At 43.9% G+C, this 27216-nt stretch overlaps 1 protein-coding gene across 3 annotated transcripts; it reads right to left on the bottom strand.

Annotated features, from left to right (window-relative positions):
• Positions 1–263: 263 nt before the first annotated feature.
• On the bottom strand, positions 264–26823 carry LOC118363255 (N-terminal kinase-like protein). Of its 3 annotated transcripts, none has more exons than XM_035743929.2 (18): positions 25836–26823; positions 24837–24977; positions 24403–24525; positions 21776–21996; positions 21530–21620; positions 21213–21368; positions 20916–21074; positions 20424–20531; positions 20193–20306; positions 19860–20015; positions 7693–7881; positions 4896–4971; positions 3268–3474; positions 2275–2420; positions 2025–2120; positions 1352–1657; positions 1081–1159; positions 264–955 (listed from the first exon to the last, which is right to left on the bottom strand). In XM_035743929.2, the coding sequence occupies exons 1-18, from the start codon at positions 25941–25943 to the stop codon at positions 831–833; spliced, it is 2601 nt and encodes an 866-aa protein (XP_035599822.1). In that variant the 5' UTR covers positions 25944–26823; the 3' UTR covers positions 264–830. The 3 variants fall into 3 exon arrangements, with proteins under 3 accessions (XP_035599822.1, XP_035599823.1, XP_035599821.1); XM_035743930.2 differs by having other exon boundaries at positions 264–958; positions 2034–2120; XM_035743928.2 differs by having other exon boundaries at positions 264–958; positions 25836–26821.
• Between the last annotated feature and the right edge of the window lie 393 nt (positions 26824–27216).

The following is a 27216-nucleotide window of genomic DNA, read 5'->3' as shown; positions in this document are numbered from 1 at the left end:
CTCCATAAATATATAGGAGGAGGAAGCTACAGATAAAATTGCATGATAACACGGTCCATGCTGAATATGAAGGCTTCAAGTTAGTCAACCCCCCACCACTAATGATAACCGATTGGCTCCGAGGGGATGTAGGCCAGGTGTATATTATTCATCTGTGTACAGTGAGGTACCGTTAATCAACAGAGACACGTTCAGTTGGCAAACAAATATAGAAATATCATGAATAGACTTGACATGATCCCTTATTCTATGTGAGAGGAATGTTTGTTCTACATAACATATTTCTATCAGACTGTTCCACAACATTGTGCCCCGCTGAACATGTCCCACCATTACCCTTCAGGGAAGTACCGTATGCCTTCTGGTAGGTAACTCATATACAGACCCATGCATGCAGACTATCAGTCTTATTTCTGCAGTGTGACTGACAGCTTATCTAACATTCATAACCCATTTATGCGTATATGTGAACATTCAGCATATACAAATTTTATATCAATATAATAAAAAAAAAAGTTTCTGACAAATGCACCAACTATGTACATTTCTTTACATCTTTGTTTTTATATAAAAACAATATTTGCGTTGTAATATGAATGCAATGTTTAAACCCCGTAATAGTCGATGAGAAATGTCTCAGCTTCTGGCACTCTGATCCCCTCTCAGCCAATGAGCAGCTTGTACAGTCAAGTTCAGTGTCTCTTCTTCAATCTTTTTTTCATTATGGAATGTTGAACCTTCCATACATTCCACTGTGGGAGTCAGGGGAAAGTCATCATAGCACTCTGTCTGCTTCGCTTCCTGTCTTCCACCAACCCTCTTCCTTCCAGTCAGTCAAGTTTCCGAGCACCCAGTTTGAGAGGACCCTTCACTGCCTTGCGTTCTGCCCGTTTGGCCTCCAGTTCTTTCCTCCTCTCCTCACGTTTCTTCTTGGCCAGCTCTGCCTTGCTTAGGCCTGCTTAGGAAACAAAAAGACAGACAGCTGTTATAACATGAACAACATCTCATTAAAAGGACTCCCTGGTTTCAGATCATTGAGAGAGATGGAGAATAGAGAAGTTAGAGCAGGTTGAGACTCACCTTGACTTCCGTCCACAGACTCCCAGCTCTCCTCGGCTCCCCAGTCTCCAGCAGGCTCTGCACTCCAGCCATCACCAGCCTAGCATGAACCAGAAAGCACAGCGCACATTAAAAACATGCATTGTCCTTCCATTTCCACCTCAAAATGTTCCTCACTTCACATCAACACCTAACTTTTACCTCCACTTTAACAAGCCTGTTTGTCAGTTCTTCAAAACACAAAGCCTACTCCTGTCAAAAGTTTATTCATAAAGCCCCCCTCTCTCCTCACCGTAGCAATGGGGGTGGGCATGGCTCTCTGAGACACGTTGGCAAGGAAGTCTGTCTGGGTGGCTCCCTTACTGTCCCAATCATACTCGCTGGCTAACCGAACCCCCTCCAGCAGAGCAGCACTCTTAGTGGCCGGAGCAGTCGTTCCCTCCTCCTCCCAGTCATTGCCCCACGTCTCCTCTCCTGGTGAACTCTGACCCTGGCCATCAGCCTCCTTCTCATTGGACCAGCTGTCATCGGCATCCCAGCCCGAGCTGCTCCAATCAGAGCTCTGCTTTTTCACCGCCTCAGAAGTTGCTAGACCCACCTGGATGGAAACGGAGACAGCAATGAATGAATACCCCCCATGAAGTTTCAGCACGCACACGGTTTTAAATCATGGACCATTGTTCAGTAGGTTGGAACTTTCAGGAAATTGCAGACAGGAATGTATTTACAAATTAGTCATTTAGCAGATGCTCTTATCCAGAGAGAAGACAGCTAGGTGAGGCAACCACATCTCTCAGTCATAGTAAGTACATTTTTCCTCAATTAAGTTTATATCATCAAAGCCAGAGCTAGTAAGAAAAGACAAATTTGAGTGTTAGTTACATTACAGAAATAGCATGACTATGCAATGTGCCATTATCTTTGACTATTCAAACATTCTGCCTCCCTGAAAACCAGATACGTACTCCTCTTACACTGGCCTTCTTTTTGACAGAAGACATTCCTGACCAATCAGAAGAGTTCCAGTCATCTGGGTCTGCTGCCTGTACCTTCTCTGGGTCCTGTGGGGGGAGAGAGAGCGCGAGGGTAGTTGAATGAGTTAACTGATCAAATAGAACATACCTCTGCAATACAAACATCACTGTTCCCCATGTTCCGTGACAGTTGATGTCCCAACTGTCAAATCCCACCCCAAAACCATTCCATGCCAATTACCTCCAAACTTCCCCAGTCCTCGTCATCCCACCGGTCTCCGATTGGCTCCTCATTCTTTTCGGACACCTTAGGAGAGTCTGATTGGCTAGCAAGGCCAGAAGCAATGGGTAGAGTCATGGAGGCCGGTGGGGGTTTAACTTCAGAGCCTGGAGGAATGAGGTGAAAGGTGGCTGTAAATAGCGGATGCCATTAACTGATGGATACAGCTTTGCCGGCTCTTCCTATGTTTCTATGGGGGATGCCACCCTTATGTATAGAATGACCAAAAATCAAATCAAATTTGATTTGTCACATGCCAAATACAACAGACCTTACTGTGAAATGCTTACTTACAAGCCCTTAACCAACAATGCAGTTAAGAAAATAGAGTTAAGAAAATATTTAATATAAACTTAAGTAAAATACATTTTAAAAAGTTAGAATAAAACAACAGTAACGAGGCTATATACAGGGGGTACCGGGTCAATGTGGGGGGGGTACAGGTTAGGCGAGGTCATTTGAACATGTAGGTAGCGGTAAAGCGACTACGCATAGATAATAAACAGCGAGAAGCAGCAGTGTAAAAACGGGGGGGGGGGTCAATACAAATAGTCTGGGTGGCCATTTGATTAACAGTCTTATGTCTTGGGGATTGAAGTTTTTAAGGAGCCTTTTGGACCTAGACTTGGCGCTCCGGTACCGCTTGACGTGCAGAGAGAACAGTCTACGACTTGGGTGACTGGAGTCTGACAATTTTTTGGGCCTCCCTCTGACACCGCCTAGTATATAGGTCCTGGATGGCAGGAAGCTTGATGTACTGGGCTGTAGACACTACCCTCTGTAGCGTCTTACGGTCAGATGCTGAGCAGTTGCCATACCAGGAAGTGATGCAACCAGTCAGGATGCTCTCGGTTTGTGCAGCTGTATAACATTGAGGATCTGGGGACCCATGCCAAATCAAAACAGAAACATATTTAAGATCCGAGTAATCCTGCAAATAAGTCAGTTCCTTACCCCCGGGTACTCCATCTATCACAGAGTTCCCAGCGCAAGGAGATGCAGTACCACCACCAACAGGGGTGTTCTCAGCCAGGCTGCCCCCCTCTGCCCCCGGGCCGGTCCGGATGAGCTTGGAGGTCAGAGAAGACACCCCCGTCACTGCCCAGCCTGCCCAACTGGCCGCTGCCCCAGCCGGCTGGGCTGATGACATCACATCCTTTTCTAGGTTGAGAAGGAGATAAGTAATATTAGACACTCAAAGGCTGCAAAAATATTCCTTGTAAGGGATAGTTTGGGATTTTGGCAATGAAGGAAGTTACAGGTATACCACATGACCAAGAGTGTGGACAGCTGCTCGTCAAACATCTCATTCCAAAATAATGGATTTGATATGGAGTTGATGATGGAGATATGGAGTTGATCCCCCCTACTATAACAGCCTCCACTCTTCTGGGAAGGCTTTCCACTAGATGCTGGAACATTGCTGCGGGGACTTGCTATTAGCCACAAGCGCATTAGTGAGGTCGGGCACTGATGTTGGGCGATTAGGCCTGGCTCGCAGTCAGCGTTCCAATTCATCCCAAATGTGTTCGATGGGGTTGAGATCAAGGCAGTCAATTTCTTCCACACCGATCTCGACAAAGCATTTCTGTATGGACCTGGCTTTGTGCATGGGGGCATTGTCATTCTGATACATGAAAGGACCTTCCCCAAACTTGCCACCAAGTTGGAAGCAGAGAATCTTCTAGAATGTTGTATGCTGTGGCGCCAAGATTTCACTTCACTGGAACTAAGGGTTCTAGCCCAAACCATGAAAAACAGCCCCAGACCATTATTCCTCATCCACCAAACTTTACAGGTAACTTTAGGTAGCGTTCTCCTGGCTTCCGCCAAACCCAGACTCATCCATCGGACTGCCAGATGGTGAAGCGTGATTCATCACTCCAGAGAACGCGTTTCCACTGCTCCAGAGTCCAATAACGGCAATCTTTACACCACTCCAGTCGCCGCTTGGCATTGACATGGTGATCTTAAGCTTTGTGCGGCTGCTCGGCCATTTGAAACCAATTTCATGAAGCTCCTAGACGTTTCCACTTCACAATAACAGCACGTACAGTTGATCGGGCAGCTCTAGCAGGACAGAAATTTGACGAACTGACTTGTAGGAAAGGTGGCATCCTATGATGGTGCCACGTTGAAGTCACTGAGCTCTTCAGTAAGGACATTCTACTGCCAATGTTTGTCTATGGAGATCGCATGGCTGTGTGCTCGATTTTAAAACACCTGTCAGCAACAGGTGTGGCTGAAATAGTCTAATCCACTAATGTGAAGTGGTGTGTCCACGTACTTTTGTGTGTGTTATATATTTATATAGTGTAGTTTGCGAGCAAATGATACCGAGCTTAGCACAATGACTGGAAGTCTTTGGGTACAGCTAACACTAGTTAGCATTGGGTCACAAAACTACCTCGAACTTCCTTCATACTGGACACAGAAACATTTTTATCCACGAGATCATCGGACTCTGGGGAAGCAGATAAAGGACTTCATTGCCAAAATCCCATACTATCCCTTTAATGTGAGATCAGTGCTTGAGGCTTTGTTGTTTTTGGCGACCTGGACGTTTGCGATTGTGTACAGACCTATTTCAGCCAGCTTGGTTGGATCTTCAGAAACAGTCTCCAGCTTCACCAAGAAACTCTTTATTGCTTTGAATGACTGAGGGACAGAAAAAAAAACATGTTCCACAAGCTAGGTTTCTATCCAATTGGCAACAACTTCTCATGCAAATATATACACTGCTCAAAAAAATAAAGGGAACACTAAAATAACACATCCTAGATCTGAATGAATGAAATATTCTTATTAAATACTTTTTTCTTTACATAGTTGAATGTGCTGACAACAAAATCACACAAAAATTATCAATGGAAATCAAATTTATCAAACCATGGAGGTCTGGATATGGAGTGACACTCAAAACGAAAGTGGAAAACCACACTACAGGCTGATCCAACTTTGATGTAATGTCCTTACAACAAGTCAAAATGAGGCTCAGTAGTGTGTGTGGCCTCCACGTGCCTGTATGACTGTATGACCTCCCTACAATGCCTGGGCATGCTCCTGATGAGGTGGCGGATGGTCTCCTGAGGGATCTCCTCCCAGACCTGGACAAAAGCATCCGCCAACTCCTGGACAGTCTGTGGTGCAACGTGGTGTTGGTGGATGGAGCGAGACATGATGTCCCAGATGTGCTCAATTGGATTCAGGTCTGGGGAACGGGCGGGCCAGTCCATAGCATCAATGCCTTCCTCTTGCAGGAACTGCTGACACACTCCAGCCACATGAGGTATAGCATTGTCTTGCATTAGGAGGAACCCAGGGCCAACCGCACCAGCATATGGTCTCACAAGGGGTCTGAGGATCTCATCTTGGTACCTACATTTACATTACATTTAAGTCATTTAGCAGACGCTCTTATCCAGAGCGACTTACCTAATTGCAGTCAGGCTACCTCTGGCGAGCACACGGAGGGCTGTGCGGCCCCCCCACACCATGACTGACCCACCACCAAACCGGTCATGCTGGAGGATGTTGCAGGCAGCAGAACCTTCTCCACGGCGTCTCCAGACTCTGTCACGTGCTCAGTGTGAACCTGCTTTCATCTGTGAAGAGCACAGAGCGCCAGTGGCGAATTTGCCAATCTTGGTGTTCTCTGGCAAATGCTAAACGTCCTGCACAGTGTTGGGCTGTAAGCACAACCTCCACCTGTGGACGTCGGGCCCTCATAGCACCCTCATGGAGTCTGTTTCTGACCGTTTGAGCAGACACATGCACATTTTTGGCCTGCTGGAGGTCATTTTGCAGGGCTCTGGCAGTGCTCCTCCTGCTCCTCCTTGCACAAAGGCGAAGGTAGCGGTCCTGCTGCTGGGTTGTTGCCCTCCTACGGCCTCCTCCACGTCTCCTGATGTACTGGCCTGTCTCCTGGTAGCGCCTCCATGCTCTGGAAACTACACTGACAGACACAGCAAACCTTCTTGCCACAGCTCGCATTGATGTGCCATACTGGATGAGCTGCACTACCTGAGCCACTTATGTGGGTTGTAGACTCCGTCTCGTGCTACCACTAGAGTGAAAGCACCGCCAGCTTTCAAAAGTGACCAAAACATCAGCCAGGAAGCATAGGAACTGAACTCCTTTATTGGGGGTGTCTTGCTAATTGTCTATAATTTCCACCTGTTGTCTATTCCATTTGCACAACAGCATGTGAAATTTATTGTCAGTGTTGCTTCCTAAGTGGACAGTTTGATTTCACAGAATGGGATTGACTTGGAGTTAAACACAATGTAATTGTTCCTTTTATTTTTTTGAGCAGTATGTGTGTGTGTGTGTGTGTGTGTGTGTGTGTGTGTCTGTCTCCTGTACACACACACATATGTATATATATTACACACACACACACACACACACACACACATATATACACATACATACACACACAAAAATATCTAAAAAAATAAAATAATCAATAAACGTAAAAATAATTAAGGCATTAAATAGAATTATGCTTATTTTCTCACCAGATATGAATTTCCATCAAATTTACTTGTGATCAAAAGTCTGACGTAGCGCACATAAAAATAACTTTTGCGTTTAATTCCCATAAAAATACAAAAGTTAAAATGGATTTCCATCGCAAGCAACTCCACTGATGGTTTCATCACCAGAAATGTTGCGCTATATAGCTAAATATACCCACTCTGGTGTTGGCACTGCGCTCTAGTTGGCACTTTGCGCTCTAGCGAACAGCTTGCAAACGCAGTGCAGGTATAGCTTACATGATGACATTATTATGGACAAAGGAGCAAAATCATTTTTTGCTTGTCAAATGGAAGCCAAGCGTCGATCATGTCCCCAGAATAAGACCCTGGATATTTATTGGAAAGGAGCATCAAGCTCATCACCTTGTACTGTCACCACCCTGTGAAGTTCATTACTGATTTCATCTGTAGCCTAACAAACTGCATGCTTTCTCCAGTTGTAGTGAGAGGACCACACCACATGTCATCACGGGACTCAAAGTTTACTTCCATATGTTGGTTATTATATCAATATTTGCACATAAAAGCGTTTCCACAGCCATTTCTCGCATAATATATTTTACAGACACAAAAATCCCACCTTGTCTAGCGTATTTTGTTTTTTCGACATTTGGAAAGTTTACTGCCCGTCGTGGCATTTTTATACTTCATGTGCATAAAAAGGTTGGATGGAACCTTCTTACAGATGGAATGTTGCAATGTGAAATGAGAGAGTTAGGTAAAAATAGATTTTCATATGTAGATGGAGTGTTCAGGCTGAAATATTTCTAAACCTAATGCAAACTAAATGTACTAATGCAGTTATTTCAATGTGTAAGTTGTTTGTAGTGCTTCTCACCTGATCTCTAACGTTCTTGTCAGGGTCAACAGTGAGGGTACAGAGTGTTGGTAGTACCCGTGCTGCACTCTCTGTCACACTGTAGTAGTTGTGGGTCGCTGCAAAGCCCAGAACCCCGGCCGCCCGAGAGGCGGGAAAGGGGTCCTTAGTGGCCCGAGAGAATGCCGAGATCAACACTCGTTGCCGTGTCTGTGGAGGAAAGGAGGTATGAATAAGAGCACAAACGAGGGGGGAGAGTGAGAGCGAGAAAGGGGGAGACGGGAAGAGAAAGGGGGAGAGAGAGCGAGGAGCGAACGAGCTAAACAGAGAGAGCGAGGGAGAGAGCTGCTCAACTTGCTCTGTTCACACCTACTGTAATGGTCCGAGCCTAAACCACACAAAACACCACTAGACAGTACGGAAATCCAAGCTTTTACTATATCATGCTGGAATATACAAGGCCTGAGGTCATCTCCCTTTGGACTAAAGAGCAAGAACCTAGACTTCAAAGAAATTGGAAATACAGACATTGTCATCCCACAAGAAACATGGTAGTCCCATCCATCAAACTACCAGGTGTGAAACAGGGAAGAGACTCAAGGGGTATGCTAATTTGGTAGAGCAGACCTATCCCACTCTATTCAATTAGTCAAAACAGGAACAAATGAATAAGGAAATGATCTCAGAGAAAAATGTCCTCATGTGTGCTACCTATATCCCCCTACAGTATCCATGTACTTTAATGTGACAGCTTCTCCATCCTAGAGGGGGAGATCAACCATTTCCAGGCTCAGGGACATGTACTGGTCTGTGGCGAACTACATGCCAGAACACAAGGGGACAAACACCTACCCGGAGGTGACACCATTCCCTCCCTAATATGCCACCCTAGACACAACTATGACAAACATGGGTCACAACTCCTGGAGCTCTGTCACACGCTGGGTCTGTACATAGTCAATGGTAGGCTTCAAGGGGACCTCTATGGTAGGTACACCTATAGCTCATCTCTTGGCAGTAGTAGTGTAGATGACTTTATCACTGACCTCAACACAGTCTCTCTCAGACTGTTCACTTTTAGCCCACTGACACACCTTCTCACGCTTTTTTTAATAAATAAAAAAAGCTGGACTCTGGCATGAGGGTCTGCTATACAAATTGATGGAAAGCCGTGTTGGGGGGAAAAAACATACGACTTTATAAAAAACATGTACACAAGTGCGCAGTTAAAATTGGCACGAAAAAAAAACTTTTATTTCCACAGGGCCGTGGGTTGAGACAGGGAGTGAGCTTGAACCCCACTGAAGTTTACATACACATTAGCCAACTACATTTAAACTCAGTTTTTCACAATTCCTGACATTTAATCCTAGTACAAATTCCCTGTCTTAGATCAGTTAGGATCATCACTATTTTAAGAATGTGAAATGTCAGGAAAAATAGTAGAGAGTGATTTATTTCAGCTTTTAATTCTTTCATCACGTTCCCAGTGGGTCAGGAGGTTAACAAACTCAATTAGTATTTGGTAGCATTGCCTTTAAATTGTTTAACTTGAGTCAAACATTTCGGGTAGCCTTCCACAAGCTTCCCACAATAAGTTGGGTGAATTTTGTCCCATTCCTCCTGACAGAGCTGGTGTAACTGAGTCAGGTTTGTAGGCCTCCTTGCTCGCACACGCTTTTTCAGTTCTGCCCACAAATGTTCTATAGGATTGAAGTCGGGACTTTGTGATGGCCACTGCAATACCTCAACTTTGTTGTCCTTAAGCCATTTTGCCACAACTTTGGAAGTATGCTTTGGGTCAATGTCCATTTAGAAGACCCATTTGCGACCAAGCTTTAACTTCCTGACTGATGTCTGAGATTGCTTCAATATATCCACATAATTTTCCATCCTCATGATGCCATCTATTTTGTGAAGTGCACCAGCAACCCTACAACATGATGCTGCCACCCCCGTCCTTCACGGTTGGGATGGTGTTCTTCAGCTTGCAAGCTTCCCCTTTCTCCTCCAAACATAACGATGGTCATTATGGCCAAACAGCTCTATTTTTGTTTCATCAGACCAGGGGACATTTCTCCAAAAAGTACGATCTTTGTTCCTATGTGCAGTTGCAAACCGTAGGCTGTCTTTTTTAATGGCGGTTTTGGAGCAGAGGCTTCTTCCTTGCTGACCGGCCTTTCAGCGTGTGTCGATATAGGACACGTTTAACTGTGGATATAGATACTTTTGTACCGGTTTCCGCCAGCATCTTCACAAAGTCCTTCGCTGTTATTCTGGGATTGATTAGCACTTTTCGCAACAAAGTATGTTCATCTCTCGGAGACAGAACGTGTCTCCATCCTGAGCGGTATGACGGCTACGTGGTCCCACGGTGTTTATACCTGCATACTATTGTTTGTACAGATGAACGTGGCACCTTCCGGCGTTTGGAAATTGCTCCCAAGGATGAACCAGACTTGTGGAGGTCTACATTTTTTTTTACCCCGAGGACTCGGCTGATTTCTTTTGATTTTCTCATGATGTCAAGCAAAGAGGCACTGAGTTTGAAGGTAGGCCTTGAAATACATCCACAGGTACACCTCCAATTGTCTCAAATGATGTCAATTAGCCTATCAGAAGCTTCTAAAGCCATGACATCATTTTCTGGAATTTTCCAAGCTGTTTAGCCTTTTGTGACTAGGGGGCAGTATTTTCATTTTTGGAAAAATAACATTCCTGTTTTGTCAGGACAAGATGCTAGAATATGCATATAATTGACAGCTTAGGATAGAAAACACTATAAAGTTTCCAAAACTGTAAAAATATTGTCTGTGAGTATAACAGAACTGATATTGCAGGCGAAAGCCTGAGAAAAATCCAATCTGGAAGTGCCTCATGTTTTGAAAGCGCTGCGTTCCAATGCGTCCCTATTGAGCAGTGAATGAGCTATCAACCAGATTACTTTTTCTCCGTATTCCCCAAGGTGTCTACAGCATTGTGACGTAGTTTTACGCATTTATGTTGAAGAATACCCGTAAGCAGCTACATTGCACAAGTGGTCACCTGATGGCTCTCAGAGTGATTCTCGTGTAAAATACAGGAGGTAGCCATTATTCCAATCGGTCCTACTGAAAAACCAATTGTCCCGGTGGATATATTATCGAATAGATATTTGAAAAACACCTTGAGGATTGATAATAAACAACGTTTGCCATGTTTCTGTCGATATTATGGAGCTAATTCGGAATATTTGTCTGCGTTTTCGTGACTGCAATTTCCGGTCGATTTCTCAGCCAAATGTGAAGAACAAACGGAGCTATTTCGCCTACAAAAATAATATTTTTGGAAAAAAGGAACATTGGCTATCTAACTGGGAGTCTCATGAGTGAAAACATCCGAAGCTCAAAAGGTAAACAATTTCATTTGATTGCTTTTCTGATTTCCGTGACCAAGTTACCTGCTGCTAGCTGGACAAAATGCTATGCTATCGATAAACTTACACAAATGCTTGTCTAGCTTTGGCTGTAAAGCATATTTTGAAAATCTGAGATGACAGGGTGATTAACAAAAGGCTAAGCTGTGTCTCAATATATTTCACTTGTGATTTTCATGAATAGGAATAGTTATGTCCGTTGCGTTATGCTAATTAGTGTCAGTAGATGATTACGCTCCCGGACCCGGGATGGGGAGTCAGAGGTTAAAGGCACAGTCAACTTAGTGTATGTTAACTTCTGACCCACTGGAATTGTGATAGTGAATTATAAGTGAAATAAACTCTGTAAACAATTGTTGTAAAAATTACTTGTGTCATGCACAAAGTAGATGTCCTAACTGACTTGACAAAACTATAGTTTGTTAACAAGAAATTTGTGGATTGGTTGAAAAACTAGTTTTAATGACTCCAACATAAATGTATGTAAACTTCAACTGCATATATAAATTAATTGGCAGGGGCACTAGAACAGTCTACAGCCCCCGCCCTCACACTACTAGAATCTGAATCCACATCACCAAGAACTATCATGGTCCAAACACACCAAGACAGTCGATAAGAGGGCACGACACCACCTTTACCCCCTCAAGAGACTGAAAAGATTTGGCATGGCTCCCCAGATCCTCAAAAGGTTCTACAGCTGCACCATCTCCGCCTGATATGGCAACTGCTCGGCATATAACCGAAAGGCGCTCCAAAAGGTAGTGCATACGGCCCAGCACATCCCTGGGGCCAAGCTTCCTGCCATCCAGGACCTATATACTAGGTGGTCAGAGGAAAGCTCCAAAAGGTAGTGCATACGGCCCAGCACATCCCTGGGGCCAAGCTTCCTGCCATCCAGGACCTATATACTAGGTGGTCAGAGGAAAGCTCCAAAAGGTAGTGCATACGGCCCAGCACATCCCTGGGGCCAAGCTTCCTGCCATCCAGGACCTATATACTAGGTGGTCAGAGGAAAGCTCCAAAAAAATTGTCAAGAGACTCCACTCACCCAAGTCAGAGTGTTTTGTCTCCTACTGCATGGCAAGGGGTGCTGGAGCACCAAATCTAGGACCAAAAAGGCTCCTTAACATTTTATACCCCCAAGCCATAAGACTGCTGAACAATGACTCAAATGGCCACCAGACTATTTACATTGACACCCTTCCATTTGTTTTGTACACTGCTGCTACTCACTATTTATTATTATCTATGCATAGTCACTTTACCCCTACCTACATGTACAAATGACCTCTAACGTGTACCCCCACTCATTGACTCGGTACACCTTGTATATAGCAATTGTTATTGTATTGTGTTACTTTTTTACTTTAGTTTATTTGGTAAATATTTTCTTAACTCTTTCTTGAACTGCACTGTTGGTTAGATCTTCTGCACAGATTCTGTCAGACCTGGGCCCTGACAGTAAATCTCAGTAAGACAAAAAATAATGGTGTTCCAAAAAAAGGTCAAATTCTATCTCAACGGATTTGCCCAAGAGCACACAAAACACTATATCTACCTCGGCTTTAATATCAGCACCACAGATAACTTCCACTAAGCTGTAGCTCAGTTGGTAGAGCATGGCGCTTGTAACGCCAGGGTAGTGGGTTCGATTCCCGGGACCACCCATACGTAGAATGTATGCACACATGACTGTAAGTCGCTTTGGATAAAAGCGTCTGCTAAATGGCATATATTATTATTATTATTATTAACAATCTGAGAAACAAGGTATGAGGGGCCTTCCCCACCATCAAAAGGAACATCAAATTCAACATCCCAATTAAGATCTGGCTAAAAATACATGAATTAGTTATAGAAACCATTGCCATTTATGGTTGTGAGGTCTGGGGTCTGCTCACCAACCACAAAACTGGACAAACACCAACTGAGACTGCATGCAGAACTCTCCAAAAACATCTGTGTACAACGTAAAACACCAAATTAGGCAGATACCCACTAATGATCAAAATCCAGAAATTCTACAACCATCTAAAAGGAAGCGATTCCCAAACCTTCCACACGGTGCATTCAGTATTCAGACACCTTGACTTTTACCGCATTGTTACTTTACAGATTTATTCTAAAATGGATAAAATATTTTTTACCCCTCAATCTACACATAATACTCCATAATGACAAAGCAAAAACAGGTTTTTAGAAATATTTGCAAAAAAACATTTCCATAAGTATTCCAACCCTTTACTCAGTACTTTGTTGAGGCACCTTTCGCACCGATTACAGCCACACGTCTTCTTAGGTATGACGCTACAGGCTTAGCATACCTGTGTTTGGGGAGTTTCTCCCATTCTTCTATGCAGATCCTCTAAAGCTCTGTCAGGCTGGATAGGGAGTGTCGCTGCACAGCTATTTTCAGGTATCTCCAGAAATGTTCAATCAAGTTCAAGTCCGGGCTCTGGCTGGGCCACTCAAGGACATTCAGAGACTTGTCCCAAAGCCACTCCTGCATTATCTTGGCTGTGTGCTTACAGTCATTGTCCTGTTGGAAGGTGAACCGTCGCCCCAGTCTGAGGTCCTGAGCACATTTTCATAAAGGATCTCTGTACTTTGCTCCATACATCTTTCCCTTGATCCTGACTAGCCTCACAGTCCCTTCTGCTGAGGAGTGGCTTAAGTCTGGCCACTCTACCATAAAAGCCTGATTGGTGGAGTGCTGCCGAGATGGGAGAATCTTCCAGAAGGGCAACCATCTCCACAGAGGAAGTCTAGAGCTCTGTCAGAGTGACCATTGGGTTCTCGGTCACCTCCCTGACCAAGGCCCTTCTCCCCTGATTTCTCACTTTGAGACTGATCTAGGAAGAGTCTTGTTGGTTCTAAACTTCTTCCATTTAAGAATGATGGAGGCCATTGTGTTCTCGGGGACCTTCAATGCTACAGAAATGTTTTGGTATCCTTCCCCAGATCTGTGCCTCGACACAATCCTGTGTCGGAGCTCTACGGACAATTCATACGACCTCATGGCTTGGTTTTTGCTCTGACATGCACTCTAAAACAATGCACCCTAAAAAAAAAAAAAATCCAGGCCTTTTGTGGCCAGTGGCCATAGTGCCCTTCTCCCTGAGCACTCCATCACGTGGTTGGGACTTTCTCACAGGCTACAAGTGAAGACAGACACATCAGGGACACAACTGTGCATGTCCTTATCGAATTACGAGGTGCATATTGAAGATTTGAAGAACTATCCACATTTACTTTTCGTCAGCCAACAGATGAGTAGGCCTAATGAACAGTTTAACAGCAAAAGCACTAGCCTATGTCAATCTACTAGCCTCCATAGTACAAAGTAGAGGTCGACCGATTATGATTTTTCCACGCCGACACCGATTATTGGAGGACCAAAAAAAAAAGCAGATACCGATTAAAATCGGCCAATTTTTTAAATGTATTTGTAATAATGACAATTACAACAACTGAATTAACACTTATTTTAACTTAATATAATAATACATCAAAATCAATTTAGCCTCAAATAAATAATGAAACATGTTCAATTTGGTTTAAATAATGCAAAAACAAAGTGTTGGAGAAGAAAGTAAAAGTACAATATTTGCCATGTAAGAAAACTAACGTTTAAGTTCCTTGCTCAGAACATGAAAACATATGAAAGCTGGTGGTTCCTTTTAACAGGAGTCCGCAATATTCCCAGGTAAGAAGTTTCAGGTTGTAGTTATTATAGGAATTATAGGACTATTTCTCTCTATACCATTTGTATTTCATTAACCTTTGACTATTGGATGTTCTTATAGGCACTTTAGTATTGCCAGTGTAACAGTATAGCTTCCGTCCCTCTCCTCGCTCCTACCTGGGCTCGAACCAGCAACACATCAACAACAGCCACCCTCGAAGCATATATAACTACTCCAAGTCTCAGAGCAAGTGACATTTGAAACGCTAGCCATTTCACATCAGTTACACCAGCCTAATCTCAGGAGTTGATAGGCTTGAAGTCATAAACAGCTGCTGGCAACCGCAGGAAAGTGCTGTTTGAATGAATGCTTACGAGTCTGCTGCTGCCTACCACCGCTCAGTCAGACTGCTCTATCAAATAATAGACTTAGTTATAACATAGTAACACACAGAAATACGAGCTTTAGGTCATTAATATGGTCGAATCTGGAAACCATCATCTCGAAAACAAGACGTTTATTCTTTCAGTGAAATACAGAGCCGTTACGTATTTTATCTAACAGGTGGCATCCATAAATCTAAATATTCCTGTTACATTGCACAACCTTCAATGTTATGTCATAATTACGTAAAATTCGAAGTGACACAATTTCACCTGGTTAATATTGCCTGCTAACCTGGATTTATTTTAGCTAAATATGCAGGTTTAAAAATATATACTTCTGTGTATTGATTTTAAGAAAGGCATTGATGTTTATGGTTAGGTACACATTGGAGCAATGATACGCACCGCATCGATTATATGCAACGCAGGACACGCTAGATAAACTAGTAATATCAACCATGTGTAGTTGACTAGTGATTATGATTGATTGTTTTTTTATAAGATAAGTTTAATGCTAAGATAAGTTTAATGCTTACTGCATTCGCATAACAGGCAGTCTTCTTGTGGAGTGCAATGTAATCAGGTGGTCAGAGCGTTGGACTAGTTAACTAAGGTTGCAAGATTGAATCCCTCGAGCTGACAAGGTAAAAATCTGTCGTTCTGCCCCTGAACAAGACAGTTAACCTACCGTTCCTAGGTCGTCATGGAAAATAAGAATGTGTTCTTAACTGACTTCCCTAGGTAAATAAAGGTGTAAAAAAATCTATCAGTGGAAAACACCATTATCAAAAGTGACCGCAAATGCAATTATGCATGTAATGCTTTTATAATATATAATAATATATGCCATTTAGCAGACGCTTTTATCCAAAGCGACTTACAGTCATGTGTGCATACATTCTACGTATGGGTGGTCCCGGGGATCGAACCCACTACCCTGGCGTTACAAGCGCCATGCTCTACCAACTGAGCTACAGAAGGACCACCCTTTTATTATAAAGGTGCATTTTTATGGTGAAAGTTAACTTCCCCAAACTTGAAACTCACGCGCTGCTTATGTTAGGCTCTACACCCCTTGTAAAGCGGATTAATGTTCTTAATTTTAAGAAGTTATTTGGCCACTTTAGTTGTGATACAAACATATAGGCCTGTGGGCTAGGCTACATGAGGTGTGCGACTAGGATTAGAAAAAGTCGCAAAAAAAGGCTTGGTTTCCTTAAGCTGGGCATCATTCATAAGTGATATATAATTCACAAGTGATAGGCTATATATTCTTGATTTAATCTCGTCTTTACATACACTAAATAATATATGTGTGAAATTAACTTGGATTTAGAATGGACCATTATCCTGCACAACAGGGGCAGCTGGAAAAAATACATGTCACCTATGCACTTAAATAGAGAATGGAGGACGCTTTCCCGTGGTTTATTTTCATGCCAGCCTGGTTGGTTATATTTACAACAAGAATATAGCCTACATGCTTAATATTAAGAAAGCTGATGACTAAATATAGTAGACCTAGCCTATAGAAAACTGAAATAAATATAGTAGACCTAGCCTATAGAAAACTGAAATAAATATAGTAGACCTAGCCTATAGAAAACTGAAATAAATATAGTAGACCTAGCCTATAGAAAACTGAAATAAATATAGTAGACCTAGCCTATAGAAAACTGAAATAAATATAGTAGACCTAGCCTATAGAAAACTGAAATAAATATGGTAGACCTAGCCTATAGAAAACCGAAATAAATATAGTAGACCTAGCCTATAGAAAACTGAAATAAATATAGTAGACCTAGCCTATAGAAAACTGAAATAAATATAGTAGACCTAGCCTATAGAAAACTGAAATAAATATAGTAGACCTAGCCTATAGAAAACTGAAATAAATATAGTAGACCTAGCCTATAGAAAACTGAAATAAATATAGTAGACCTAGCCTATAGAAAACTGAAATAAATATAGTAGACCTAGCCTATAGAAAACTGAAATAAATATAGTAGACCTAGCCTATAGAAAACAGATCATCATTCTAATTTTTATCATCATTTTCTCACGCAATTGCATAGCCTATTGAAATGTTGCGCAACAAATCAAATCACATTTTATTGGACACATATACACTGCTCAAAAAAATAAAGGCAACACTTAAACAACACAATGTAACTCCAAGTCAATCACACTTCTGTGAAATCAAACTGTCCACCTCGGAAGCAACACTGATTGACAATAAATTTCACATGCTGTTGTGCAAATGGAATAGACAACAGGTGGAAATTATAGGCAATTAGCAAGACACCCCAAATAAAGGAGTGGTTCTGCAGGTGGCAACCACAGACCACTTCTCAGTTCCTATGCTTCCTGGCTGATGTTTTTGTCACGTTTGAATGCTGGCGTTGCTTTCACTCTAGTGGTAGAGACGTAGTCTACAACCCACATAAGTGGCTCAGGTAGTGCAGCTCATCCAGTATGGCACATCAATGCGAGCTGTGGCAAGAAGGTTTGCTGTGTCTGTCAGCGTAGTGTCCAGAGCATGGAGGCGCTACCAGGAGACGACATCAGGAGACGTGGAGGAGGCCGTAGGAGGGCAACAACCCAGCAGCAGGACCGCTACCTCCGCCTTTGTGCAAGGAGGAGCACTGCCAGAGCCCTGCAAAATGACCTCCAGCAGGCCACAAATGTGCATGTGTCTGCTCAAACGGTCAGAAACAGACTCCATGAGGGTGGTATGAGGGCCCGACGTCCACAGGTGGGGGTTCTGCTTACAGCCCAACACCGTGCAGGACGTTTGGCATTTGCCAGAGAACACCAAGATTGGCAAATTCGCCACTGGCACCCTGTGCTCTCCACAGATGAAAGCAGGTTCACACTGAGCACGTGACAGAGTCTGGAGACGCTGTGGAGAAGGTTCTGCTGCCTGCAACATCCTCCAGCATGACCGGTTTGGCGGTGGGTCAGTCATGGTGTGGGGTGACATTTCTTTGGGGGGCCGCACAGCCCTCCATGTGCTCGCCAGAGGTAGCCTGACTGCCATTAGGTACCGAGATGAGATCCTCAGACCCCTTGTGAGACCATATGCTGGTGCGGTTGGCCCTGGGTTCCTCCTAATGCAAGACAATGCTAGACCTCATGTGGCTGGAGTGTGTCAGCAGTTCCTGCAAGAGGAAGGCATTGATGCTATGGACTGGCCCGCCCACAGACCTGAATCAAATTGAGCACATCTGGCACATCATGTCTCGCTCTATCCACCAACGCCACGTTGCACCACAGACTATCCAGGAGTTGGCGGATGCTTTAGTCCAGGTTTGCGAGGAGATCCCTCAGGAGACCATTCGCCACCTCATCAGGAGCATGCCCAGGCGTTGTAGGGAGGTCATACAGGCACGTGGAGGCCACACACACTACGGAGCGTCATTTTGACTTGTTTTAAGGACATTACATCAAAGTTGGATCAGCCTGTAGTGTGGTTTTCCACTTTAAATTTGAGTGTGACTCCAAATCCAGACCCTCCACGGGTTGATAAATTTGATTTCCATTGATAATTTGTGTGATTTTGTTGTCAGCACATTCAACTATGCAAAGAAAAAAGTATTTAATAAGAATATGATGAGCTGAGGACATGGCTAGGGATGCCGCCTGGGCCAGCAGCCTTGCGAGGGTTAACAAGTTTAAATGTTTTACTCACGTCGGCCACGGAGAAGGAGTGCAGTCCTTGTTAGCGGGCCGCAACAGTGGCACTGTGTTATCATCAAAGTGGACAAAGAAGGTGTTTAGTTTGTCTGGAACTGTGATGTCGGTGTCCATGACGTGGCTGGTTTTCCTTTTGTAGTCTGATTTCCTGTAGACCCTGCCACATACGTCTCGTGTCTGAGCCGTTGAATTGCGACTCCACTTTGTCCCCGGTTCCCAGCATTTTGCTTGTTTGATTGCCTTGTGGAGGGAATAACTACACTGAATACCAGGCAGTTCGCAAGTTTGGTAGGCTACCAATGACCATCATCAGCATCAGAGCTTGGAGAAGCCTACTTACCGTGACTAAACTGTCACGTGGTATTTGACTGCCTTCATGACTATCTGTGTAGCGGTAATACGGTCACCGCAACAGCCCTAGTCCTGAGGCTCTGTTCACAAACAGACCCACAGAGCCCCAGGACAGCAACACAATTAGAACCAACCAAATCACAAGAAAACAAAAAAAAAATATTCCTTGACACATTGGAAAGAATTTACGAAAAATCAGAGCAAACTCGAATGCTATTTGGCCCGAAACAGAGAGTACACTGTGGCATAATACCTGACCACTGACTGACGCGAACTTAATTAAAAACAGCTTTGACTATGTACAGACTCCGTGAGCATAGCCTTGTGGGCAGACCAAGCTATGTGAACACTGCCCACAAAATGAGGTGGAAACTGAGCTGCACTTCCTAACCTCCTGCCCAATGTACGACCATACAAGAGACACACATTTCCCTCAGATTACACAGACGCACAAATTTGAAAACAAATCCAATTTTGATAAACCATATCTATTGGGTGAAACAGCATAGTGTGCCATCACAGCAGCAATATTTGTTTCCACAAGGACAACCAGTGAAGAACAAGCACCATTGTAAATACAACCCATTCCATCTATAGATCTATGGAGAGAGAGAGAGAGAGGGAGAGAGAGAGAGAAAGCAGGTGAGTTACCCCAGCGTTGAGGTAGGGGGCGATCTTTCCCAGGCACACAGTGGTGTTGCAGCGGATTGGTCCCTGCTCGTCTCTCGCCTGCAGCCGTGCAAAGTGCCTCATCAGTTCCTGATTCAGATTACTCTCATTCAGCTTGGGGGCCAGCAGCAGCATGGACTGGGAGAAGGAGAGAACAGAAAGAGGCATAAAAACCATTTAACAACAAGAACAGACCTTTGGGAACACCATTAACCACAGGGAAGGTATACTTTCACTTCCACTTGAATAAAGAAGTGAGTGAAGCCACCTGGTCTTGTGAGCATAAGTCTGACAGAGTTGGTGAGCCAGTTATACCTTGACAGTCTGTTCTCTGATGGCTGGGTTTGTGTCTGTGAAACCGTGAACAACATGAGGGAAGATCTGCGAGTTCACCGCTGCATCGTTTAGATACTGAACAAACTGCTCCATCTGAAGGAAAGAGAGATGAGGACGGGGTTGGAAAGAGGAATAAAACAAGGGTTCTGCAGCAAACACTCATTCTGGTGTAATGGCAGCCTCTGTACTCTGACGTGTGGTACTCTGTACCTGTTGAAGCAGTCGTATCCTCATGGCCCGGTCTGTAGAAGAGAACATCTTCACAATGACAGGAATGATCTTCTGCTGGTACTCCTCCGCAGACAGGAACTTCCCCACCTGACAGAGACAGAAAGAAAGAGACATGGAAAATGTTCTCCCCTCTCGGGATCCTGAGGTGGGTTAGTGGTCTGTTGACATCCCCTTGGTGGTGTGTGGGGGGGTTATATTCTGCCTGGTTGGATGGGTATCTGTTGTGTCAACTACTGATGTAAAAAAAGGCTTTACAAAATACATTTGATTGATTGGAGGGTGGGAGATGATTAGTTGCCAAAAGCATGTTTCCCCATGAAGAAAGGTCTTTAAAAGCCATTTAATGATTATGCTTTACATAGATATGACATAGTTTTCCCACTTCTGCATAAAAGAGGAGCAATTAAATGCCAGGCCGGTGATCCATTCTCCTATCTAAATCCCTCCTCTCTGCCTCCACAGCACACATACCTTAAACAGAGGTGTGAGGACGACAGCACCGGCGTTGCCAAACTCAAAGGCAGTGAGTAGCTGTGGCAGCACCTTGTGCTTACAGAAGTCCTCTGGGAATGAGTCCAGGTTCTCACTCAGGTCCTGAAAGAACTGCTGCTTCTCTGCTGGGTCTTTGATCTGGATCAGATTGAATAGATAAGATAGATTTCACTGAATAAAATGTTTTATCGGTAAGTCAACACATTTCAATGAGAGCTGTGTCACCTCTAATGTGTCAAGCTTTTTCTATATCAGGACAGGGGTCCGGAATCACACCTGGATCTCCTCTAGGAAAAGGTTGCTCTCAACGAAGCTGTTGCTAAGGAATCCTCCGGGAGCTCTGCAGTTTTGCAGGAAGCGGGCTGGGTTAGGCCGGGCCCTGGCATTGGCCCCCACCAGCTCACAGTAGTGTGGCACCAATGCTTTAGGGATCTGAGGGACAACAAACCATAATATGTTTCACATCACTTTCAATTAATTCATGATCTTTGATTTTTTTTGACAGGAGGACATTAGAATCACTTTAGGATTTTCTTTAAATGTGTGATGCTCTGGTAAAATGTTGGAAGGTAAAGGGTGGGAGAAGAGGGTACCTTTCCGAGGGAGCGTAGGGAGGAGGCTCGGGGAAGTGGACCATTGAACACTTCCCAGATCAGACAGCCCAGCCGCCACACATCCCCAGCCCTTGAGGACAGAGAGATGGACTCAGACAATACAAATATGAAGTATCTTCAGACTACATCAAGCATTGAACTAAAACCTTTGTATGGGAGATCCCAGGAAGACAATTTTTCATGAAATCAGTCTTTCATTCTTAACTTATTTACTGTCCGCCTCACCATTTCTCTCCACTGTTTGGTGATTCAGGGGCGTCGTATTTATCCATTTCAGGGTGAACAGCTTTGGCGGAGGGTAGTGATGTGGAGGCGTCCCCGTTCTCTGGGGTCATGTGGTCCAGACCGCCAAGCTTCCATTCTCCAGCTCGGTCCACAAACACAGCCCAGATACCCAGGTTGTTGTGGAGGAGGTGGCAGTCATTCACCAGGAAACTAAGGGCTTTCTACAGGGGGGAAATAGAGTATGTGAGAGATAATCAAATAATTCCCCATAACAATGGACTAATTATTTACCTGAATTTGATTTGGTATAGATCGATATATAATAAACAATTTTAAGTGTAGGAAGACTCAGAGAGATGCATTCCTTTAAGGAAAGTTAGTCTAGAATCATCTGTTGTAACTGAGTACTGATGCTCTACCTTTGACCTGTTGAATGGTATGGTTAAAGTTTGACGCCATTCTGGGCCGGGGACACACTTATAATGTATCTGTGAACCTGTTTAACTCTGTAGCAGCTGATGTGACTTCCTACGAGCCTTTCGGGCTGGTGTTTAGAGAACATTCAGTACTGTGTGATTAATATATAAGTGCCTTCTAAGTCATCTTTCCATTGAGTAAGAGATTGATAGAGAGGAAGGAGGATAATGGAGTAGAGGTGGAAAAGGATTGATAATTAATTAATCCATGCTTTTGTCACTAGGTTAGACTACTGCAATGCTCTACTTTCCGGCTACCTGGATAAAGCACTAAATAAACTTAATTTAGTGCTAAATACGGCTGCTAGAATCCTGACTAGAACCAAAAAATGTGATCATATTACTCCAGTGCTAGCCTCCCTACACTGGCTTCCTGTCAAGGCAAGGGCTGATTTCAAGGTTTTACTGCTAACCTACAAAGCATTACATGGGCTTGCTCCTACCTATCTCTCTGATTTGGTCCTGCCGTACATATCTCCCTCACCAACTTCAAACATCTGCTATCTGAGCAGCTAACCGATCGCTGCAGCTGTACATACATAGTCTATCGGCAAATAGCCCACCCATTTTTACCTACCTCATCCCCATACTGTTTTTATTTATTTACTTTTCTGCTCTTTTGCACACCAATATCTCTACCTGTACATGACCATCTGATCATTTATCACTCCAGTGTTAATCTACAAAATTGTAATTATTCACCTACCTCATGCCTTTTGCACACAATGTATATAGACTCCCCCCTTTTTTTTTCTTCCTACTGTGTTATTGACTTGTTAATTGTTTACTCCATGTGTAGCTCTGTGTTGTCTGCTCACACTGCTATGTTTTATCTTGGCCAGGTCGCAGTTGCAAATGAGAACTTGTTCTCAACTAGCCTACCTGGTTAAATAAAGGTGGAAAAAAAAAATAATAATTAAAACCTACACGTACGCTACGGTCACAAGACGCAGGCCTCCTAATTGTCCCTAGAATTTCTAAGCAAACAGCTGGAGGCAGGGCCTTGTCCTATAGAGCTCAATTTTTATGGAACGGTCTGCCTACCCATGTAAGAGACACAAACTCGGTCTCAACCTTTAAGTCTTTACTGAAGACTCATCTCTTCAGTGGGTCCTATGATTGAGTGTAGTCTGGCCCAGGAGTGGGAAGGTGAACGGAAAGGCTCTGGAGCAACGAACCGCCCTTGCTGTCTCTGTCTGGCCGGTTCCCCTCTTTCCACTGGGATTCTCTGCCTCTAACCCTATTACAGGGGCTGAGTCACTGGCTTACTGGGGATCTTTCATACCGTCCCTGGGAGGGGTGCGTCACCTGAGTGGGTTGAGTCACTGATGTGATCTTCCTGTCTGGGTTGTCCCGTGGCGGAGATCTTTGTGGGCTATACCATCCTGAGACAAGGCCGAGTAAGTTGGTGGTTGAAGATATCCCTCTAATGGTGTGGGGGCTGTGCTTTGGAAAAGTGGGTGGGGTTATATCCTTCCTGTTTGGCCCTGTCCGGGGGTGTCCTCGGATGGGGCCACAGTGTCTCCTGACCCCTCCTGTCTCAGCCTCCAGTATTTATGCTGCAGTAGTTTGTGTCGGGGGGCTAGGGTCAGTTTGTTATATCTGGAGTACTTCTCCTGTCCTATTCGGTGTCCTGTGTGAATTTAAGTGTGCTCTCTCTAATTCTCTCTTTCTTTCTCTCTCTCGGAGGACCTGAACCCTTGGACCATGCCTCAGGACTACCTGACATGATGACTCCTTGCTGTCCCCAGTCCACCTGGCCGTGCTGCTGCTCCAGTTTCAACTGTTCTGCCTTATTATTATTGGACCATGCTGGTCATTTATGAACATTTGAACATCTTGGCCATGTTCTGTTATAATCTCCACCCGGCACAGCCAGAAGAGGACTGGCCACCCCACATAGCCTGGTTCCTCTCTAGGTTTCTTCCTAGGTTTTGGCCTTTCTAGGGAGTTTTTCCTAGCCACCGTGCTTCTACACCTGCATTGCTTGCTGTTTGGGGTTTTAGGCTGGGTTTCTGTACAGCACTTTGAGATATCAGCTGATGTACGAAGGGCTATATAAATACATTTGATTTGATAAAGGAAAAGCAGCACTCAACATAAAGAAACATCAGGAAATCAGAGCACTCATTTCCCCTCCAGTCTACTGACCACAGTCTGATGCAGGCCCCAGGACACCTCCAGCTCTCCAGAGCCCCCCCTCTCTGACTGGGCCTTCAGGTAAGCTGCCAGGGGGGTGACCTGCTCTGTGACCAGGTACAGGCTCTTCTCTGTCTGCAACGCACCAGAAAGAGACAACATTAATGCATTCACAATGACATTGTTAAAATGTGCATTAGTCTTAAGTATGGTTCTATTATACAGTTAGTACACTATCGACTAGCACACTAGCTACTGTTTCTCTCTAGAAGAGACATGGGAACTAACTGATTCAGTCCTTGATACTCACCACACTCTGCATGAAAAACAATTACAAGAAAAACAAATACAGAAGACTGAGAAAATGGTGACAGAATGATTGTTTTAAATATCAACTAAATGGTAATGTTATTTGCATTTGGTAGGAAATACACACAGACACACACCTCCAAACCATCTACATAGGCCAGGATATTGGGATGTCGGAGGGTCTTCATACGTTTGAACGCTGCCTTGGCTAGCTGGGTCTGTTCCTCTGTCCCTGTTGATACCTCGTACACAAACACCGATAGTGGTTCCCCACCCGTCTAAGGAGATGTCAAAATGTGACAATGTCATGATCCATCATTAGTATGAGAAGAGATGTTATTGAGGTTTAGCGGTGATGTTATTGTGATTTAGGGGGGGATTAAGTTACAGTCTCCCTGGTGAGGCCAGACCTCAATCACAGGAGTGGTGTTGTTCGATCCTGAACCTTGCAATAAGGGTTGTTGTCATGTCACCATACGATTTGTCTCAGTCAACTAGCTACCTATTTAAGGTTAAACACAGCACGACACCTACACAAGTTCGCCAAAGGTTCCACCATTGCATCTGCATGACATTGAACAATAAGTAAAAGGAACAAACAATGCTAAAGCGGAACCTTTGACAAATTAGCCGATAACGTTAGTAGTTAGCTAACTAGCTACCAAGCAAAATAAGAATGACAGTGTGCTAACGACATCATTATTTGTCATGACAGTTTGTCGAAATACATTTTGCATGAGCATGTAACGTTAACTAGCTCGTTATAGGTGACACCAGTGGCTAGATAGCTAACGTTAGCTAGCTAATAACTGTAGCAGAGATTGACGTGGCGATAATTACGTGTCCCTGCATAAACAAAACATAGCTAACATTAACTATGCTAGTCTACAAGTAACGTTCCCTAACCGTGTTGTTTTAACTAACGTTAGGCGATAAATATCCGGACAACGCCATCTATACATTAGACATACATCGTGATAATCATGTACAGCAATTTAACATTCAATTTCATCCCATAAATAAGAATGGTGTCCTGCCTTGAACTCAGTCATAGCTAGCTAGCGAGGCCTTGCCTTGTATCAGCTAGCTAACAAGACATCTGTCAAATATATTTCTGCCCCCACCATTGTATTTACCTTTCGCTTGCCTCGATGCAGTGTCCATATTCCGGACTTGTCTTGCGTGTCCGGTAAAATGTCATAATTAAAGTCTTTGACTGGATCCCGAGCGAAAAAGGACCACATCGCTCCTACATCAAGCAAACAACTACGTAGCTATGGCGAACCGCAGCCTGCTAACTAGCTACTCCGGACAGATCAGATCCTTCCCTGTCGGGGGGCAGATGCCAGACTGGCGAGTGTAGGCAGTGGATGATTCAAATGTTGACTTCTTCTTCTATGGAATTTTGGCGATCACACAATTTAATGTGCATCCCACCACCTACTAGGCTATTACCCCCCAAAACTACTATTCTTTTGGTTATTATAAATAAAAATTTCGGTTAAAAATAAACAGATCGGATCCCTACAGTCTCAGGGGAAACCTGGGATGGCGTGTCTTCCGGCGTCAGTACCCCTTTCGATGTCAAACCTTCAGTCCCCGAAACCTTTCAACTGCAGCCACAATAATTCCTAGTTTATTCGATTTCTTTAAGACTTGTGCTGTACAGTTTCTAACTGTGGAAATTAACTCAACAAAATCCACATTTTTAACACACAGGGTATCTTTTGTTTTGCATCTAACATTTACCACAGGCTACCATCTCTTCACTAACATTACTAGTTTAACAAATTATTTTAATCGCCCCCGCAACCTTTGTCACCCCAATTTACCCTTACAGGGCACTCCAGGAACTCAGGATCATGATCCCCACTACAATTGCGACCCTGTCGTCCTTCTACACACCTGTCTCCAGTATGCTCTGTTCGTCTGGACACACAATTCTTACAGTGGTTTGGGGACGAAAGCTCTTACGGCGTATGTTACATAAACAAGCTTCACATGTGTAGGTATTTGCTCTTCATCATAAAACAACAGGACCGCCAGACTTTCTTATTTTCTCCATTCGCCCAGCAGGTCATACGCCAGTCACCAATCACACCAGGAATTCTCTTCAACTATTCAACCTGAACATCCGTCTTCACCCCTGAGATTATCCTTTTGATTATCCTCTTTTGAGGCCCACTGGGCGATGCACAAAGGTCCCAGCGTCATTCGGGTTAGGCCGTTATTCTAAATAAGAATTTGTTCTTAACTGGCTTGCCTAGTTAAAAAAAGGTTACTTTAAAAAAAAAATGTGGGAAACCCATTTGAGGTGTCGAAAATGGTGAAGAATGCGCTTGGAAGCACAGTAGTAATGATAAAATAGTAATGTAAAGACACTGGGTTTATAAGCGCGGATATCGACTCTGCCGCTCGAGCATGATTTTGGGGCACAGTCGATAGATAGCGCGCTGGACTTCGGGCTGGAAGGTCGAGGGTTCGAGGCCTGCTCCCAGCCTGTTTCGTTGCAATAAT

The sequence above is a fragment of the Oncorhynchus keta genome, chromosome 30 (assembly GCF_023373465.1).
Source record: "Oncorhynchus keta strain PuntledgeMale-10-30-2019 chromosome 30, Oket_V2, whole genome shotgun sequence".
Taxonomy (NCBI): domain Eukaryota; kingdom Metazoa; phylum Chordata; class Actinopteri; order Salmoniformes; family Salmonidae; genus Oncorhynchus; species Oncorhynchus keta.
Note: the sequence above shows the minus strand (reverse complement) of the source record. Positions and strands in the feature narration are given on the sequence as shown.